This window comes from Rhea americana, unplaced genomic scaffold (assembly GCF_003343005.1).
Source record: "Rhea americana isolate MKP2758 unplaced genomic scaffold, rheAme1 scaffold_4, whole genome shotgun sequence".
Taxonomy (NCBI): Eukaryota; Metazoa; Chordata; class Aves; order Rheiformes; family Rheidae; genus Rhea; species Rhea americana.
In genome coordinates, this window is record NW_028186534.1 from 4,568,568 (window position 1) to 4,590,639 (window position 22,072).

The 22,072-nt window shown below is 37.7% G+C and overlaps 1 protein-coding gene across 5 annotated transcripts in view; it reads right to left on the reverse strand.

Annotated features, from left to right (window-relative positions):
* The window catches only part of SULF2 (sulfatase 2), a 159,934-nt gene that overhangs the window by 46,807 nt on the left and 91,055 nt on the right, over window positions 1-22,072 (reverse strand). For 4 of the 5 annotated variants that reach the window (XM_085314020.1, XM_085314016.1, XM_085314017.1 and 1 more), the window contains exons 2-4: window positions 18,191-18,373; window positions 16,310-16,557; window positions 11,419-11,658 (exon numbers count right to left, since the gene is read on the reverse strand). In XM_085314020.1, coding sequence (XP_085170146.1) covers window positions 11,419-11,658; window positions 16,310-16,484 — 415 coding nt within the window. In that variant the 5' untranslated portion in view covers window positions 16,485-16,557; window positions 18,191-18,373. Of the gene's footprint in view, window positions 1-11,418; window positions 11,659-16,309; window positions 16,558-18,190; window positions 18,374-21,941; window positions 21,987-22,072 lie in introns of those variants that run through there. The other variant, XM_085314018.1, reaches the window with a different exon arrangement.

Genomic DNA, 22,072 nt, shown 5'->3' on the forward strand with positions numbered 1-22,072 from the left:
GTGTCTGATCCTGCACCCCCTTGTACTTTTGTATATACAGGGAGCAATACTGCAGAAAGAGTAGACCAGGTTTTCAGCCAGTGTACAAAGGGCCAGTCTTACTGAAGTCAATGGACCTAAGTCTATTTTAGGAGGCTGAATATCTGTCCCAAAGGAAGAAGCAGAGATACAGAACAGTATGTAAGAGAGCTCCATATCATTAACCGATAATGTTTTTCCTTTTTTATAAAAATAGGAAACATGGCATTAGTAGCATAATAATATAATGGAGTGGTATAATGGAATGGAATAATTTTACAGGGAGTAGGTATATTGTGCACTGAATGTCCGTAACGTCCAACTCAAAGTGCTTACGTAGAATTCAAAAGCACATTTTGAATCATCCTCCTGAACAAAATTGCAGTCTATTCAATTAGCATGTGTTAGCTGAGCCAAGAGAAACTGAGTGAACGTTTGACGTCTTTCTAAGCGTTTGAAGAGATGGAAGTGTTCATAGAATTAGGATCCATATCACAGAAGCTGAGAAGGCCAGATTTATTGGGAGATAGTTAATTAATAAATTATTTGAAATTACACTGTGCTTTTGAACAATTTTGCAAAAGTAGGCAAGGTGTTGTGCTATTTTACAGATGAGCCACTTACAAAAAGGTAAGTAACTGATAAGCAGGCTGCAGAAAGGAATTTCTGTTTCCCTGTCCTAAACTCTAACCCTTGATGCATTCTTTAATTAAATAAATTAGCAGCAATGAACAAATCAAAATCTACTCAATTGCAGAAGAAAGAAGAAAAAACCCTATCGCATTACTCAGGCAGGAGCTTGTACAAATGACTTTCTTCTATGAACAACTTACAATTTTTAAAGAGTGAAAGGGAATCCACAGAAATTGTGGCAACTAAACAAAACACATGCCCATATTTTTTCTTGGTCTGGTAAATAATGGACTGAAACACTGATCACCACCTACAGCAGATATGCACAACCCATTCCAAAGCCTTCTGTCTCTTATCAACATATAAAACAGAGAAATATCTGGCATTTTTGTCCACCCTGTTCATGAAAGCTGAGCTTCCAGTTTACCACTCAGTTCCTAAAACCCTTGGCTGAGCCAGCTGAAGAACTCAGGGCAGAGGCATTCTGTAAAGAATTACTTCTTTGTTATTCTGCAGAGGCATTAAAGGGAAGTCTGGCGGAAGTTCCTTCCACCACCTTTTACATACCCCTTATTGTACATTCAGGATGTCTTTATAATCTTTCATGGATGTCAAAGTGCTTTAAATAATTTTCTCGGCTGTTTCCAATCTTCCATTTAACATATTTTCCTTTTCCCTCTCCTTTCTCCTTCTCAGCCCTAGAAAGGCTCATTATTTAAAAACTTCTAAACACCCCTCCTCAGTAATACAAAATATTGGGTTACAATAAAGCTCTCTTGATGCTGGTGAAAAATTTTGATTTTGGATAGTAAAGATATTCTCTAACACAATTTTCCACCTCATCAGATTAGTTCACCACCAGAGACAGCTGCTCGCTGGAGTACACATGCCTTCGGTACATCCAATTCCAAACCGCTCCAAGATTTCATTAACAAACACTCTCGGAGACTGCTGTTTGAGATGCTCAGCCTTGTTTCTCTACCCAGGCTATGAGCAGATGATTAAAAACCATCCACATGGCTGTTTTCAATAAATGCAGTAGGAATGTGGCTTTCTTTTGCTTTAAATGCTACACAAAGCAGTCTCTCCTAAGACTACATGAAACAGGATATACAAGAATTGAGCCCTTTGTACACTGTAACTATTTCCGCTGGAGTTCATAACCTTACGAAGTTCTTTTCTCTAAGTCTCACCCCAGTGATAAGCACCTGGAAAATTCTTTGGTACAGACTAGAATTTTTACAAGAGATTTTCTTTTGTTTTGTTTTTTTAAAAACACTTCCTGAAAGGAAAGAAACCGAACACACAAGAATTTGCCCTGTGCTCCCAATTAATAGAAAGGTCTGCTCTGAAAATAATGCAATTGCAGATACACGAGGTCCAAAGCTCATTGCTTAGAAACTAATCTAGCACATTGTTAAATGTTGCACAAAAGCAGAATCAAATGAACAGACTTCTCCATCTCAAAAATGTTTCAAGATGCTCCATTTACTGGAAAAGTGCAAGCTAGTTCTCTCTATATCATTTACCAGACTCTGCAAGTTTTTTTTCTTCTTTAAACAGTAATTCTTTTTTTAATACCTCCCTAAAAATATCATTTGAAAATTAAATATATCCATGAAGGATATTTATGTATCTTCACACTGGAAATTAAGAAGATAACTCAGGATGGATCACTAAGATGATGCTAGGGATCATTCACCCCTTTTGTTCCATATAGGCCGCCCAACATTGCGTTACACCTGACAGACCTTTTTGTGCTCTCACACTTGAAGCAGTCAGGAGGAATGCTGCGGAGGTCAACAGAGATTCACYGGCATCAAACTGACAGATCAGAATTAGACCCAGAAATTCAGTCTTTCATTCACTGATTTGGCAGTTCAGCGCTGATCCTGCTTATAGTTACTCTTCAGTTTGAACCCAGCTCCATTAATTACTGGTCAAGATCACTTACTCATTTCACTACCAGCTTGCTTAACAATACTGTCACAGTACTTGCGTTCATTTTAAATAAGGTAAGAGGACGAAATTAAGAAAGGAAGGTACAAGAGGGATATTGGTAGTAACTTCCTGACAGTGATACAGCCCATTCCACTGGGAAGTAGAGAAAGCGAAGTCTCATGTGACACATAAGGTAAGTCAGGCACTAAAAAACAAAAAACAAACAAAAAGCACTCCAAGGAGCAATGCTGCCCTGACTTTTGGGGGGGGGGGATCAAAAAGCCCTTTCAATACCTGTGAGGAGATTATCGAGCAGATGGAGTCAGGCTCCTCACAGCGGTGCACGATGAGAAGGCAAAAAACAAACAGCACATACTAAACCAAGAGAAGTTCAGACCGGACATAAAGATAACAGGCCAGCCAAGCACTGAAACGGGTTGCTCAGAAAGCCTCCACCCTTGGAAGTTTTCAGGACCAGACTGGATAACGCCCTCAGCGACGTTGCCTGACCTGAAAGCTGACCCTGAGACAGRCAGGAGGCTGGACTGGAGACCTCCCCAGGTCCTTCCTGAACCTGAATTATCTTGTGATCCTATGACAGACATCTTCAATCAAATTCATATGGTTCTAGGATTTTTACATTTAGGACTGTATTTGTAAATATTCATGATCTCTTAATAAATACTGAAGTCGAGAAAAGCAAATTTCAGCTTTGTTACTGCTAGACAGTAAGCTCAGAACTTATACCACACCTCTCTCCTTCCAGGGTCATCCCTTCATCCCCTCCACGCTACTTAACTGTATCCATCTTCYGTCTTATCAGCACACTATTAAACTGAACCTCCCATCATGAATGTAAAGTTAAACTCACGTTTTAAACTCTTAACCCTCTATATTTAAGCATGAATGTTGTGCATTAAGCACCTTATTATAGTACTTAAAACACTTTTTCTCACAATTCTTTTATTTTAACAGCCATCTTTTCAGGTATCAGCTTAGGTTTTGGGTTGCCAATCTTAAAAGTTACTCATTGGGTTTTGACTACTCCTCTCAGATCTTTTGCTACTCTGATACTAATTTTTCCCAGCTCATGGTTGAACAATTAGCTAAATTTGAGCAACTCTTCAGTTCAGGGAAAAAGAAAAGCACTTCTGATCTTATTTCTGCTGTATATCCAGCAAAAATTTCTTTTTGTCCTCTAAAAGACAATCAGAGGAAAGCGGGTGAGAAAGCGCTCTCAGCATGGCTAAGTGCACTTCTAATGAGCAGTGAGCCCAAAGGTCATTTTAGTTCTGTGATTCTGTATTCACATCATGGCCAAATATATTCTTAAATCGACAATGTATAATGGAATCAACCCCAGTCAAGTTAATGGATTTATGGCAGTATAAATGTGGGAGAGCAGAGAGAAAAACCTGTAATTTATTTTTAAATTTGGACCCAGAGGAAAATTTTTTTCTAAGAGGCATCAGTTCTCATTATGTACCAAAATAACTGACCAGAGCTTCAGAAAACAGTAATCCTGAGTGATGAAGTCACCTGGATAGAATTGTCCCAGTTGACACCTTTAGTGACAACAGGACATGGYTGCAAAGATTAAACGATGTAGTATTAGTATCAGTATCTCAGTAACTGGACTAACTCTAAAGGGCTGCTTAAAATATACAGTGGGTTCTAAAATGCTAGAATATTTTCAAGGAGGAAAAATGGAGCTTAGACCACATTTTGTTTTCAGATCCCTTTACTTCCAACAATTTCAGGATGCTAAAGTATATTGGTCTCTGAGTGCTTTTTTGTTATTTCTTTCCTTTCATACATCTGGAGCAGTCCTTGAAATGAGAAATTCATTGAAGCACTTAATCAATTAGACTAAGGAGAGAGGTATAGACACACACATTTTATTTTGGTCTATTGCACATGATGCCCCAATTCTTCTCAATTCTATAGGACACAGATAACACACTTCTCTTGAAGATCTCATGTCCTCCCCCTCTCCCCCCCTCAACAGGGACATTAGAGAAGGAGTTTTAATAAAGATTCTTACGCACACCACTATTCTCTGTAACTGGGGAAAAAATTATTCTTATGATTCATGAAACTACTTGTAAGAGCCAAATTTTACAGTGACTGATAGCCAGTGCAATGAGAACAGCCTGCAGGCTTTCTTGTTATGCCACAGGACTAGTCTGATATCTAGCAGAAGAAAGTAATTTTTACGACACCTTTGCTCTTCTTCCTGAGTTTGCATTGCACATTCCTCAGCTGTGGCCAAGGATCAGTGCAAAAATCTACTTAATGAACTGGGGATTAGCTGAAGGAGAGCAGATGAAGCCAATTCTTGAAATGGTCAACAAGGAATCAGATCGAAGAACACTGAAAATGAGCCAAGTGTTGCCCACCTTTCTCAGGTGAATAAACTCCCCATGGAGTCACTTGGCAAAACTCCCCTTTCATTAATGCCTACAGCACAGCATATGGAAATTTAGCAGAACTAGAATTGCAAGGCATAAATATCTTTTCAGAAAAGCTCTTATACTCTGAAAGCTAATGAAAAAAATTAAAAAACAAACCTTCATACCATGACTCTGTATTACATTTCATAGGAGATGGCTTGGAGTATAACAGCATTGCCTCCTAGCCTGGGCAGTACAAGAGAGAGCAGCAATGCTAGCTACATGCTTCAGAGCCCTGCTCTACACCACCTCTCACTGTCACTCCTCAGTCTGCTCAGTCCTTGGTCGCCAGCCCTGACCATTGAGATTTTTCCCAGAACGCTTCCCAACATCAAAACTACCACAGCAGCAAGACATTTCATTAAACATTCACCATGAGTATCACTGCCTCCTTTCATACATTGATGTTCACAGAAAAATTCTAACCTTTAGATTTATTCTCCACTCTTTATATGTAACATTTACTCCTCCACACATAAAACACAAAAACCTTCTCAACAGTGCATTGGCAGGCCTTTCTTAATAACAAACAGCCCAAGCAAGAGCTTATCCAGCTTAATACTGAACCTTTATTAAAATACCAAAGTCTGCACCATGCTATTTTGTCAACTCCGAAAGAATTTCATACGGATTCATTTTGTCCATAGGATTTGAAGAAAATGCCTGATTGCTAAGTTCCAGGGAGATTCTGAGATAATGCTGTGCAGGAAGCATTYGCCATATTTAACAAAGCCTGTTTTCTTCCACCGAGCAATAAACTTGGGAGAAACACTAGTAAAAGCATTAATTCATAAATAAAAACAATAAACCTTTACTGAATCCAACTGAGAGAAAATTACAACTCCAGTTCAATCCAACCACAAAATTTCTTTCAATAAAATATTCAGTGAAAGAAAAGAAATCTAGGCTCTACAGTACTTTATTTTCTATACATTTGCCTTTTACTTAAAAAATCAATAAATTTGATACCCAGGTTGTTTATATGCACTGGTTTCTTATACTTAAATGCATCCATCCCCAAAATATTTGTGCATCTCCCACAAAACCACAGAATGGTTGAGGTTGGAAGAGACCTTTGGAGGTCATCTAGTCCAACTCTCTGCTCAAGCAGGGTCAGCTAGAGTATGTGGCCCAGGACCCTATCCAGATGGTTTTTGAATATCTCCATAATACATATGTATTATGGTTGGGAAGCGCTATTACCTGTGACTCAGCCGGGGAGGCACAAGTCTCAGGCTCCCTCGTGCCCCTAGCGTGCACAGAAATGCACAAGGATGGGCCAATGCGACAGAAATGCCACAAGGTTCTGTCTGCAAGCTCTGTCCTGAAGGYATTAGCCAGGCTTTGAGTCATTGCTGTTCTGTAATGCACTTTAATAAAGATGATACAATTTACTGTTTCATCTCTGAACTTCTGTATCACTAAGATTGTCCATTGCCCACYAAATTTTGTATGAATGATGTACAGCATAAGCATATAATCATGTGGGCCACCTAYATCTTTCACACCTTTGAGCATAACAGGAAAGACCAGCTTAGGAAAAGTATACACAGTAGATTCTTAAATTACATTGCTTTCATCATTTTGAAACATTTCTGCAAAAGGATTGTCATTCCAGAAAAGCAAATGTGCAAATATTCTATTTAGCTTTTAGTAATTTTGAATATGAGACAATAATCCTATTTCTGAAGAAATAACAGGCTATGAATTGCTCTTGCTTGAAATGATATGTATCATTTCATTATGATGCCAATCAGTATGACAAAACSATTATACTTTAAATGCTAGAGGTGGCATCCTATCAGAAGAGTACTTTATGTGGGGAAGAAAAAGATGAGGTTTTCTTCACAGTCTACTTTTTATATTGAAAACAGATAGACTTAGGGGAAAAAGTAAGAGAGGGTGAGAGTCAAAGAAAATATGGCTGCAAGGAAAGGTGCCACAGATGTGGCTTATTTCTATAGTTGTGGAAGCATTCATCTCAAGACTCTTAGGAAAGTTTTATYGGATTATGGGCTATCTTGCAGATTTTAATTAGCAAGTATATAATGGCTAGTGTATGGGAGTATGAATAACTGGAGTGTGAATGGAGTTGTTTCTCTTCCTAACCTTGCTGTTCACCTGCATGTGACTTTGCAGACAGTATCTCATTATTCTATCTCCACTTCTAGCCCTCCTTTGACTCTTTGGGTCACCAGTTGTCCCCTGCCACACAATTACACACCAAGATCAACTTCAGCTAAGTCTTTAAACATTTCTCCAACAAAAGTAGCAACCAGCAACCATAGTGAAAAACAAAATCTGCAGCAAGAAACTGATAATCTGAGATTTTTCTACTGGCATATATCTGGACATTAAAATTTGGTCACATATTTTTCAGAATCATTCCTCCCTTAATAAACATTTACCAATAGCCTTTTTCCCCTCTTTCTTACAATTTAATGCTAAAATCACTTTAAAATGTCAAAGGCTTAGACAGTGAAGTGGAAAAACAATTATTTGAATGCAGTCAGCCACTGTATCTTCTTAGTCTAATATTAACAGGAGGAAATGAAAGATTGTCACTGAATTTTAATGAATTCATTAGTTAATTATTGTAAAGCCCTGTGAAAGTGCTAAGTATGATTATTACTTTTATTCCCAGGAAATCTTCTTATAATGGCAGAGACAGACCTCCCATAATGACTTTTCTCTAAGTTCAAAATATATGAATGGTGCACAATGGCATTTATTAATTTTGTTGTATAATTCAAGTACACAACAAGTAGCTTCTGCCTTGTTAATAGGTTCATTTAACTGAATAAGGTTAGCTATACYGTAGGGTACTGCTCTATAGCAATGACAATGATAAGTTGGCCAAAATTTGTATTGCATTTGCTGCATACTGAGCCATGTTAAGCCCTAATATAAATTAACAGAACTCTCACAGAAGATTCACTGAAGCAAGTGCTTCCTTCTGCCAGGCTGAATTTGGCCCACCATCTCTAATTCTGTTGAATTTAATAAGATAAACATGTCTTTTCATTTCCTGACTGTAGATAAGGCTGACAAAATATTCTGGCATCAATTCCCAGTTTTAAGACCCAGTCATTCAGACAGCCAGGCAAATGAAGAAGAGAAGCTTTTCTTATTAAGTAACATCTACGGGAAAGTTTAAATTTGTGTTTCAATAAAACATCTCAGCGTTTGTTGTTGCAGGACACAAGCATGCAACAATGCATTGTGCACTTTAAAAGCTGTCTCATGGAAAGAGATGTGTATATTCGCAGAAAACAGTGCATTCTTTCTGTAAATGTTTACACAGGAACCCTTGGCAGAGAAATTCTCTGACATTCAGAAATGCTTGTCACAGGATCTCTTTGTTTCTCTTACATTCTAATCATCTCCTGTTCCACGTCAAAGTATTAGTACCCACTATTTTAAGTTACTGATGATTCAGATGTTGCTTAAATGGACTTTTCGAATGATTAATTCATCAGTTGACTTGGTATGTTTACGTAGGTTGTCCTTCTTGCATAATTTCCCACAATGTGTAATAGGACATCGACGTGAGACACTCTTCAAAATAGGACTGATTTTTCAACACACTGAGATCAGGAACTTGATGTCTACATACACAGCCTAGGCAAAGAGAACACAGCCTCACAACACTGGAACTTTTAGCAGAGAGACAGCTTAATGCTGAGGAAGACGCACCTGTAACACGCACAGTCTTAATCGCTTTAATGGTAGAAGGAAAAGCCAGACTTTGCACTGTCATGATATTTATTTTAATTGAGCCATAAAGTGACAGGGAGCCTTCTGCATGRTGGCTGATATCCTGGCTCTTGGAAATCAGTGACAGAACTTCCCTTGAGCTCAATCTCTTACTTTCACCTCTATTTTGCCAAGTCCAGTGCCTAGCACAAGGTAGATCAAACATTTTAAAATACAGAAGGTGAAAAAATACAAAAGTGACAATCAACGTTGAAACTAGGAAACAATTACAGTAAAGTCATATCTCTTCCATCTCCTCTCACATCTTTTATTTTCAAAAAACTGTGCAGGAGAAGCCTGCAGCACGCTGACCCCTCCCGCATGCACCCCATCGGCACCTTTCCCAAAGGTGTCAGCAGCAGCAGCAGCACAGATCTGGCAACTGGACAGGTCTGTACAAATCAAAGCCATAAACGACACTGCCACAGGAGAAATACTGCAATGGAGGAAGAGTGGTCACAGCAGAATCCTCTTTGCAGCAGCAGCAAAACATAGGGAGCTCAGTAAGCAGAGATACAGGCAAGGAGATGTGAAACAAGGGGCAGGAAAGGGAAACTGAGGGAAGGTGGAGTAGGATAGTAGAACTTCTTCCTTCATGTTTAAAGGAGAGTGAAAAGAGAAGAGGTAAATACAGGGAGAAAGCCTGGGTAATGRATTTAAAAGCCCAATCCCATCTCCCTCCCAAAACAGCAGCTTCCACACTCCAGACTGGTATATCAAAGCAAGCCTGAAAAGGCTTTGTCTTTTCTTAAAAAAAGAAAGCAAGAGGCTAAATTATATGTTTTTGCAGAGCAAACCAATATCACTGTGGATCTCAAAAAAAAAAAAAAATCTAAAAATGAACTCTCTATGCTTTTTGATCTTCTTTTGTTCACTGCAATATTGTTCAAGGACATTCCCATCCTGGACAAATGGTATTTGTAACATCCAAAATACTCTCCTTAGCAGATTACTTTTGAAAACTGAGAAACTGAGTGAACAAAGCATCTGAAGTACAATTTCCTGCTGTTTCTAAAGCAGGTAATTCTGATCAGATCTTTGGAAAAAAATTGTTAAAACACACGATACTGCTGACTGTTCTTTCATATCAATAAACTCTAGACTTTAATCAGAGATCAGAAATGAACAGAAGTCTCCAATAATGGCAGGTTTCATTAAAATTTGTATAATAATATATGTTTAACTTCATGAGGATCTCATTTACACCTGAAGATTAGAAACTCACTTTGTACTTGTAAAAGCACTATTTCTATGTGTTCCAGTACCTTTAGTTTGCAAATTGACATTGGTAGACTGAAAATACAATAAAGAGTCACTAAGATCTTGGGCCTAAAACTAAATACTAAGTTAATGTAAAAAAAATATAAAACATATGAACTCCAGGACAACTGCAATAGCTGTAGAAGTTAATGGAACTTGCAGGTGCTCAAAATATAATCAGTAAATATAACAATTATTACAATAGACTAACATCAGTAAACACAAAACAAACACTCAATAAAGAATAAAACATTAACCTTGTGCGATATTTTTAAGATCACTGGTACTAACATCAGGAATGATAAATGGTAGGAAACAGCAACTAATTAATTAGGTATGTGCACTTTCCTTAGTTTATTCCTTTCCAGATTGATTCAAGTTGTTATTTTAGAAAAACAAAACAAGGAAGTTACCTATTTAAGACCAAGCTTTTGTTGTGACAACATGTAAAGCTCATGTGAATGATGAAAAAGAAAAAACAGCAGTTAAAAATACTATTTAAGATGTATACTAGTTTCTAGAAGCCTCCCCAAGATCAAGCATCCCATACTATAAATGCAAAGCACAAACATACGCTACAAATAACAATTATAATACTATCCTGTATATACTATAAATAACATTAACGGATTCAGGTTTATGCCTGTTTCTCAACATGACAAAAGGTGTCAACAGCAAAGTGACAAAAAACACCCTGTAATGGGCAAGGTCCTGTATCTTACTTCTGGAGAACACAAGAAGAAAACAGGCATGAAACGAACATTCTACATTTTCTGAAATTCTTTTCACAGGACCTTTTTTCCTAAAGGAGAATTGCACACTAAGAGGATTATTTGTTTCTCAGGAGTGCGTCTGACCATGCAGATTACTCCTCAGTTGTGATTTATCTTAAACACCTCTCTAGGAACGGACTCTCTCGAGAAACCGATCCAGTTGACAGCTCTGCCCCAAAGCACAGGACAAGGAGCAGACCTTCCTCTTGTATTCTTAATTGGATTAATATATCTTTTTTTACAAAAAGATCAAGTAATTAATTCCTTCCATATTTTCTTTCTTGTCCATTCTACTCACTTCAGATAATTGCTGGGCATATTTTGTGTGTGCTGTATCTTCGGTTCAATTGTACTACAAAATATTCTGTTCCTAGAGCACATACACTATTTTAACCTTCCCAGCCTTGAAAAAAGTCTTTTTTTTCCCCTCTAAAAGTAAAAATAAAATGAAGTTAAACCTACAAGCACAGCTGAAGCTCTGGCATTCTGCACTGCTGCAGTCCTTTACAAGAACAAATTTAAAAGTTATAAACAACAACCTCTGTACTAAGGCAGCTTTCAGATAGAGCCAACTTTGATCTTACCTGTCCTGTATCCTGTGTTGTTGAGGTACACAGCAAACGTACGTATTTCATGCTGAGCCTGCCAGGACGGAGAAGAACAGTTCTCATTGTTAGTATAAGTGTTGTGGTTGTGGACGTACTTCCCCGTAAGAATAGAGGAGCGAGATGGGCAGCACATGGGTGTTGTCACGAAGGCATTGATGAAGTGAGCACCTCCATGTTCCATGATCCGCCTTGTTTTATTCATCACTTGCATTGAACCTGTAAGAAGAAAACCATCTCAGAAGGATTTTCCTGTTTTAGTCAAAAGAGCTAAGTGCTCTCTCCTCTTYATGAAAGTTCCCCCATTATTTTAAGAAGGCCCAAATATTGAAGTCCTAACTTAGATTTGACTCAAGCCTGTTGACACAGCCCATCACATATTTTTTTTAATGTCTTTCTCTCTTTCCAASCTCAACATCGACCATTGTAGCCAAGAGGTTACTCTGTGCAGCYTTTCTAGAGCCATCAGTACTCTTCCAGTAGCTGAATGCAAAACTCAGCATGAACAAGGCTCGAGACAAATCTGGCCTGAGGATAAAATTCACCTCGTGCAGCAACCCTGATCAAAATTTATGTTCTCCTTAAGCATTATTTAATCCTTGGTTTGAGAAGACATGTTTGGGCCAACCTTCTGCAAAGGCTGAGAGCTAAAACATACTCTTCTTTATAATGAGATATTAGCAGCTATGGATACTTTACATCAAAGTAAAGGCAGAGTAAAGCCCTTACCAGAACTTCTCAAACAAGCCCACTGGGTTCTGTCTACCCATTTGATCAATTTTGGCAACGGTGTTACCTAAAACTCTTTAAATTTTTTTAAGCTTGATTCTGTAGAACTGAATCTTTGGTGATTTCATTTGGGCAGATAACACTGTGTAATTTATAACCATCATTCTAAAGAAAACAAACAAGTTTAACTAGAAGGGACTTGGATGATTTGGGGTAATTGGACTCAGCCTTTTTGCTAGCAATTACTAAAAGCCACACCACTGCCAAATGGCCAGTCCTTTTASTACTTAGAACAGTGCTTTGGATTCAAACCGAATCTTTACCACAGACATCCATTCAGCAAAATCTGCTATCCATATCAGAATCTCTCTTAAACACAGAAATATCAAGGATCAGAAAAAAAAGGTGTTTTCGTTTCCCTCATCTATTAGTTTTGAGTGTTAAAACTGCATCAGAGTAAGTTAATTCTTGATCTAGGAACAATTTCCACTTTCCAAAGACATTACAATGATACCTGTCACCAGTATGACCTTGCAAGGGAGAGCAAACCCTTCCATCACCAATCCTCCCTTCCTGTAATGCGCAGGGAAAGCCAACAGACAACACAGCAATGCGGATATGGGTTCATACGGGAGTTGGTTTGGGGCTAACTTACCAAGACTGAGTTGAATTAATACATCAGCTTTAATCAATGCATCCTGCAACCACCTGGCACAAACTGCATGTTGTTTCTGTCAATAATGAGTTTAGGTTTCTTCTAAGCTGTTTAGCAGGGATTTCGTTATGAAACTGTAACAGTATGGCGGTTTGATACAGGGCACATTGATATAACCAGGAGTTAAAACCTAGAGGGAAAATGGTCATAAGCCACATACGAAATCTGACTCTCTGGCACCATGAAGGAAGGTTAATTGCTACTGTAGGTCATTTCATCTTTAAATTGCCATGGCATTAGTTTTCTTGAGATCATTTAGTTTGAATAAATAAAAAGATCTGTGCATTTTTCAGATCAGAACGCTTCTCTGTCATATTATTTTGTAACAAGAGCTAAGGCAGGTTATCATAGTCTCCCTTTAGAACTTGTTAAACTGCACACAGCGAGAAGTTTCTGAACAGAGCAGGATTTTTTTGTTTCCCTAAGTGTAGGATAAGAAAATATGTGCTGTGGGAGCAACCTCCCTTTCCTCAAAGGCACTAACTCAATTACAGTTATAACAGTCAGTTATCTGAGCCTGAAAATTGCGGATGTTTCCTCTCTGGTGTCCCATGAGCTTGCCCAAGAATAAATAGGCAAACTAAAAAACTGTTTTGTCATTCTAGCATTAAAATAAAATTTAACAAGCTCTTTAAATGGCAGAGGCATCTGCGCATAAATAACAGTATATGTAAAGTCTCCCCTGGGGTCACTAACCTCCTTTAGTAAAATTGCTGTAATGACAAGGCCCTATATATCAACAGTCTTTAATATAAAAACATATGATCTAATCTGCTTCCCCAGTCTGCGAACTAATGCAGAGTGACAGATCAGTGGAAGGTAAGAATCCAGCATACTCTTCTGTTCAGTCTTAAATAGGCCAGCTTTAAATATTTTAAACAGTGTTAAACCGGCCAAGCAAAACTTTTTTTTTGAGCTTGCTTCCAATACAAACATGGAATTGTGAAGAAAGGTAGGAATTGATTTTTCTGCGGCAGAAGATAGTCATGTGTTAACCAGCAACTGGAACCTCACCAAACCACCTTTTCTTGAGTTGGAAAACCTTCTGGTGCGTCATGAGCTGGTGTCCCAAGGGAAGATATGCTTCAAAGTGTCAGTATTTTATTCAGAAAATGGTCTTTCATCTGCTTAAAATCACTGATGGGAAATAAATATGACTTAAGTTAGGTCTGAAAATGTCTAAGTTATTAAAAAATATCCATGACACTACTGTGAAAAATATAAGTGTTTTACAATTTGATGCATTCAAGCAGCTTGCTGGACAAAGTGAAGCAAGAACTAGTTGAAATTCCACTAGAAATTTGTGTGGTATCCATAACTTCACTTAGTGTCTCTTCTAAGTTCACAAGATGGATATTTTGACTATTGGAGAAAATTGATTTCTCCAATATTGATATTGGAGAAAACACACCAAACTGCACATATTTTTAATGAGGTCTTGACACTGAAGAAAAGCTTACACATGTAAAATGAGAGGAAAAGATGGATCACAAACCTCCAATCTTCTCATTCACTGAGAACGGAGGATGGAAGAGCCAAAGTGATCAGAACAGAAAGAAACCTCCCAGGAACCCAGAAAGTTTGAGTTAAATTGACAGCTGAACTACTTTACTGAAAGGACTTTTCCTTTCGGCAGACCCCACCTGCTACCGGTACATTGTTAAATCTAGGCTCAAAAACACAGGGAAGGCTGTTAGAGCACTTGAAATAGTGTCACCTTCCCTTTTGCCTCAAAAGTAACCACAGAAGAAAAACAAAAGCTACAACATCCATCAGTTATAGAGCAGTCTTAGCAACATCTGAAATCTTAGTAATACAGAGCTTTCTCTACTGCACTTCAATACCTTCCATGTTTTCCTCAGCATTTATTTGTAATTCACATCTTGTTTTCACCTTTCTTAAATACATGAACCACAGTCCTCACAAATGGCAATTTTGATTAACTTGTACAGCTCACCAGACAACAGACAGCAATAAAAACTCAAACAAATATTGGGTCTCATGAAGCCATTAATGGCAAATGAGGAATATCAAATCTCAGCTTCATCAAATGGATTTTCCTCAGTTAGATTCTAATTTGAGTGGACACATGCCTATTATGCTTGAAATTGGAAAGCATCAGATTATCAGAGAAAAGAAATACACTGCCCAAAGGACTTTGACAATCGCATCAGAAACAAGCAGGCTAGCACAAAGTAGAAAATGATAAATTTTTTAAGACCATCTTCTGAGCCTGCAAGAAAATGTACTTAGATTTTTTTTTTAATATGCATTATTGAAAATGCATTTTTTTTGTCTTTTGTGACCAAAATAATCATTTCTCCAAAAGTAGTAACAGTCAAAGAAACCCTTCTGATCTTGTTCGTTTCAACTAAACCTCTTATTTGTGGAATTACTTCTGTAACAAGATTTCTCTGAAAAAATTGCAAAACCTGTAGTATTGCAGACATGCAGTAATACTGATCAAAAGGAAGCATCTGTAAGAATATTACCACACTGCTATGGTAAAAAGAGTAACTATATACATAATAAAAAGTAATTAATTAATTAAACTCTACTATTTTGTTCCACTTCTTTTGCAAGGTCTGTTTTCTGATTTTTTTCCTTCTTTGGTACAAATTTGATGTAATGACTGTCAAAAGAAACAGGTCACACATGTATGAGCTCTCACCTTTCAGATGAATCAGGCTTTATATCCACTTAAAAGTAATAGTTATAAATACAACTGCATTGTCTTAATCACTTCTCTTAAATACAGACAACATTCAGTAAATATAAGCTTGTTTGAGAAACAAAACAAAAACCAAACTGTTAATTCATTATTTCAAATCATTAGGCAAAGCATGTGTTCAATCTTTATCTCCTTTCTTCAACAATTAATGAATTGTTGAGTAAGACAGTAAAATCGTTGCATACTAAATAATTTTGGTCAGTAATTGCACATCTAAATGGACAATACCGAGAACAGTATGTATGTGTTAGGTAACATCTAAGCATTTAAAATTAAAACTGTAATTGGAATAAATGTCTGCAATTACACAAAGAATTTGAGTAATTATATGGTGCAATGACCATTTATGAATTTAAACCTACTGCTTCGGCATGCAGCTTCCCAGGCTATAAGTGCAATTGCTAGAAGCATGGTTTAGGCACATAGGTGAACACAGATAGGCAGGAATCTCATGTTTCCACAGAAACAGGAAGTTTGACATTTTAGGTTGACACTACCATTTGCTATCCTTGAACTGCAGGCAACTGGGCAGTATCGTCCAAATAAATGTAAGTTTTAACTTTTACTACTTGTTCTTTCTATCATATTTTAACACTGAAAAAAAAGAAAGTAATTAGTCTGAAAGCACAACCTAGTTCCAAGGAAAAGCAGTAGCATACTTGATAGCTAAAATTCTCTTTATCTTAAGCTCTTACCAAGTTCTACATCCTGATCATCAGTAAGAACAAGGATGACGTTTGGACGGATGTTTCTACGGTCTCTTTGAAATCTTCCCTTCAGACGCTGATTTAACAGGAAAGCTGAACTTCCATCCAGCAGTGATAAAACAGTCATCATGAATAATCCAAGGACAATACTATGCTGTGCCATATTGTGCTGATTTAGTGTTTTCCCTGAACAAGGTGGGTTAATGTCTTTTATTTCTTTTTTGTTTGCAGAGCTCCTGTAAGGGATAGGAAAAAAAATATTTACCTCCTCCAAAAAAATCTTTACAAAGGAATAGCAAGTTTCTCCAAGAAGTAAAAATACAATATATGTAAAATAATCTAACTCATAAGAAAAAGAAAAAACAATCTGAAGTTTTATTTAGTGCCAGGTGGAAGTAGAAACTTGAAAAGTTCWTATTTCCTAAGCCTTTACCTATGTGCCATGAAATTTTTACTCTACACTGAAATATAACAATAAGTCCAAGAATTTAGCAAAAAATCAAAATTTTTGCTTTTATACATTTAAAAACATCCTTCGTCCTTAAGTTTCTGGGTTGTTTTGAGTTGATAGTTTTGTCTACTGTATCAAAAATGGAGATGTTGAAGAGGAAAACATGTCTATCTATGCTTTAAAATGGGACTATGGTAAAACTCAATGAGTTAACAACACATATAAATTTATAGAGAATCCTCAAACAGAAGGCTATTTCAGACTTGACATGAACTGTCTTCTCTTAGAAATTTCATTAGAGCGCAATGGGCTGCCCAGGTCTTAGAACTATGGGATGATAGTGTTTGAAGCCCACTACAGCTTTGATGATACTGTGATAGTCCTTCACAGTATCTATTGGTTTCCATATTTTTTAATTATTACTAATAAGAACATTTTAAAGCCTACTCCTGCAAACTTTTGGAAATGGAGACACTGAAGTTTTTTTGCATTGTCTACGACTTCTCCCCATAAAATACTGCAAAATTGACTTATTTGCAAAACAGAGCACAACACTGATTCTGCTCTTGTTAAGAGTCAACAAAAAATTCCCAGTGATTCCTACAAGGAGATCCCTAAAAATGAATAAATATATCAAAGCATTTTTGAAATCTTAGTTTGGTTGGTGATACTCTGGTACAGAAGGATTTTCTCTTGTTTTCAGAAGTCAAAATACCAGTATGAAATTGTATTGAAAATAATCAAGTGTTAATTATTTCATCAGATGCATTGATCAATGAGTCAGTTTTTGATGAATTCCCTATTTGCTGCCTGCCTTTTCCTGGACTGGTGACAATAATCTCTAGTAATGCAGTGGATATCAATTAAAAATGACACAAGGGAGACTATCTGCTTTTCATAAAGACCAGAAATACCTTAGCAGAAAGAACCTCGCACAGTGTGTTTTACTCAAAGAAATACACTGGCTATTCTGTTCCTAAGGCCACTTGGGAAAACAGCTTTTCCTCCAGCAGATTATTCCATAGCCACATTATTACTTCATCTCTGTCAGTGTCTGTTCTTTGAGATAAACTTTGATTAAGAATGTTCTCCTACAATAGCAAAACCACTGGTCTGGAAAAAATATACCTCTATTCTTATTTAAAAATACATATTGATTTTTTACATAAGTCAACAGATATGTCACTATAGTAAGATGCAATATTTATTATGGCTATTTTCCAAAAATGTACACCAACAGGGTTTTGAGGAAAAGCTTCTTCCTTCTAGTGGAATTTATTGAAGGAAGGAAGAGACAGGTGGGTGAAATTAACTTGCTTTATAGAAACAATTATTTTCAAAAGTTTTAGCACTTATTCCAATGGAAAGGGAAAGAGGAAAAAAACAACTTCCTAAAATTACAGTTACAGCTTCAGTACCTCTGCTGCTGCTCAGAGATTTGCCAGGCTATAGCAGAAGGAACACCAACAAGTCACATCAATTTTCATTCCTCATATTCAGAACTCCATCTGCAGCAGTACAACTGGGAAGAATCATGTCAGATTCAATGTGTCGCCACTTTTCTAGAGTAGTCAAAAGCAGCCTGAAAGGCAAATCTGGATCTGTTTCAAAGGAGAAGAAAAAAAAAAGGTTAGTTTAGCAGGCACATATTCCTGGACACCAACTTTTGGGGAGTGGCAAAGGAGAAATGGCTCCTGCTCTTCAGAAATGACCAAATATGTGCTTCCATAAACAAACAAAAATTAAATGGATAACATTGAGGTCTGCATTACAAACACACATTTTTCTGAAGACCTAAAGGGTTTTTTTTTTGGCTCTATACTAGCTAACTGCTTCTCTAAATAACAGCTTTTTACTGACTTGCAGCTTTCAGAAGGCTGTCCATTCTCGTTAGAGCTGATCGAACGTATAGTCAGTGAAAAGCACTGTGCATACAATAGCCTTCCTCACATTTTCCTCGCTTCTTTTAAACAACTGCCTGGAAATAACCTTGTGGTCTCGTTGCCTCTTTCCCCTCAGCCTTCCTCCTCGTAGTTTATTCTCGCCCTCTCACTCCATTGCATCTAAAAGTAGTCCCCAGCTTAGAGTGCTGCTTATCTAGCAATAAAATACTAAATGCATTTGGGAAGGTACATAACTGCTCTTCCATAGCTATTTTATCCATGCTTGTACATTTATGGTCAGAAKAAGTATAGTTATCTCAGAGGATACTGCAGCTGGAGGAAAGAATTTCTTGTCAAGTGCAACAGGCACCTTTTACCAAACCTGTTATCTCCTCCTCAACCCCCCTCCTCGCTGCAGATTTCTCAACTAATCTGATGTGTTATGTTCCTATTATTACCAGGCTAAGTACTGCTAGGAACCAGCTCAAAGCATATAATTATGTACCAAACTCATGCTGATAWCTAGGTAAGAAAAATTAAAGCAATTTTAGAAAATAACCTATTTTTTGTAACATGTATTCACATAAGATGGATAGGGCACTACTAAAAGCATGTTTTGCAGTGAAATCTAAAAGCTGGCTTTAAATAGCCCTCAAAATGGCAGCAGAAGAGTCCTTTGCATAGACCGCCAGCAGTCAAATGTAGATTGATTAAAAAAAAAAMAAAAAATCTGTAGTCKTCAGTGAACTTCAGGGAAAAAAACATGACATAAGGTCTCTCTTAACAATTCTTTCCCCAGCTCTGTCAAGAAGTTTAATCCGACTTCTGTCGAATCTCAGAAAAGTTCCACAGCAATGCCCCGATCTGCCTTCACTTCTCATATAGCACCCTCTCCAATGATGCATTTTGATCTAAGCGGTACAGATGGTCCATTGCTTTACGTGCCTCTGCAGGCCATCTTCCAATATTAGAGACGCCTAATCTGTAGTGGCTCTCACGAGAATTAGGTATGCCTCCTATTTTCTCCCAGCTTACATATATAAACTTGACAAGTCTGGTCACTCCTGTTCTTTATTTAGGCAAGTGCTATCAGAAATTTATGAAATGCTCTTCAGCTGGGGCACCTAGCCAAGCTTTATTAAGCCTACGAAACCTTCTAGCAGGCTGCTCTAGAGAAAGTCTGGTCCTCTTATTTTCCATAGTTTACGGTTGAGTTTACCAAGTCCCTGACTCCCTTCACTGTCTAAATTAGATACAGCTGCCTCTTTTTGTTCCTAACTCCTGCTAGCATGGGCAACGGGAACAGAGACAAACTCAGCTCTCCTGTGCAGCAACACAGGATGTTAAGACTAATTCATTTAAAATGTTGAGGAGATCAAACCAGATTTTACTGCATTTATTCTATTTATAAAACAACGTAGCTAAGTTCAGTTCCCATTTACACCAGGGAAAGACTTTTTCTTTTTACTATTGCCTTCAGTTATCATTGTCAGCTCTACTGTGGCACAAGCAGGATGCACAGGGATGGCTGGTGTCAGCTCTACCCCCAGATGGTCTTTTTTAACATGCTATTGATTAGCATTACTTGGCACAGATGTAACCGGCACTGTGCAAGAAACTCTAGCAACTGACAGTAGCGTGTACCCCCCAGTCTCCCGACCTTGCTAATGCTAGTACAACCGAACAAGAAATACTTTCTACAGTCATTAGCACAACTGCCCTGAGTGTAAACCTCGATGACAGTGAAGTTGCACTAATAATTACGTTAATCCAATGTAACCAGAGCAGAATCCGACTCTTCTGGTAGTAAAAAGGTACAAGCATTTAACAAACTAATTCCTATAACAAATGTGTAAGTTAGGTTTGTGTTAATGGACTCTTGAAAGATTGGCCTGCTACTTCCTCCCCCCAACCCCTAAAAAAAAAGGGGAGGGGGGAAGGTAGGGCAAGTTCAACTTGCCTAGCAGCTACGGCAGAGCAGGATAGCAGCATGTAAGCCACAAAGGGGAACTGTGCAGCGAAGGGAAAACAGGCAGGCAAAAAGCACCTCACACCTGCTCTGAATACAGCTGGAGCCAGTTCCAGGTGTATTGTTTGAGTGGACTTAGGTGTGCCATTTGTCCAATGTTTAAATTTATGGAAATACATGGTGCTGGATCCATTCCCTAGCAACCAACCCAATTAAGCCCTTCCTCAGTTAAATGGTTTCTGAGATGCTGCTGCTCTTTTAACCCTTGAGTCACTGCTGTACATCTCAGGTTCAGTTATGATRCTCCTTTTTCACTAAAACTCTTAACTATAGCTTGAAACTATTAAATTTTGTTGGTAGGAGATGAAAACAGTTTTATACTGAATTGGGAGGATTCTTGATTGTAACCAAATGAGTTCCCGGGGGAAGGCTAGAATCATGACACATGCTGTAATCTAACAACATGCTGTGTTTTCTTGTAGTTTTATACTTTCTGATTCTTCTTCCAGTCAAAAGTTTACAAGAAAGTACAAAATCAAACCCCCAGTGCTAAACGTGACTCTCAAGATTACAGCTATATTCACTTACCTACACAAACTATGGCTAAAGTATTTTTATTTGCAAATATCTATCGTTTCCTTCAGAAGTCAGGAACCCACCTTCCAGACTTACAAGAGCTCTAAATCACTATTCACATGTGCTCTTTTGAATTGCTCTCCTTACACTAGCAAATTCTGTATCAAAGCTAAATACTTATACAGGGAAAGCTTACTTTCATTGTAGAACCTCTTCTTTCAACTATAAATTTATTTTAAATAACAATTTTAAAAACCAATTACGATTTTCCCTAGGATTTTAAAAGAAAACTGTACGCTATACTCTCCATGAATCCATATGATTCTATTACACTACTTGCRCATTCCCAGCAGAGCTTCCCAGTAATGCTTAGTTAGTCCTCGTGCAGGCTACATTGCTATTTGGATCCCCAACATCCATATGAATAAAGACACTTATCTGCAGTATACACAATGACGACCCAATGGCAACTTGATAGAGACTAGCATTATTTCTCCATTATACATATTATCTTCACATAGCTATAAACTACAAAAATACACCAACCTTAAACACGGTTACGTTAAGTACAGCAGTAACTACAGAATTTTATTTCTGCAAACACTGAAGTGAAYGAATGCAAGAGCTTTAAGAGCACTAGGTAAGAACAGTCACTGTTATGCAGATACATCCTATCCAGTAAACAGGGTTTTTTTTATAGTTACATAGAAGGGAAAAAAGAGAATCACAGTCTATACGTACAYGCAGACACTTATAGCCGTACGTTACCCGGATGCAGGCGATAATCTATGAAGTGAGAAGCGCGGTGCTAAGGCATCAGTCGCCTTCGGAGAGGCGCGCAGAGCCCAGCCGCGGCCGCCCCTCGCCCCCGG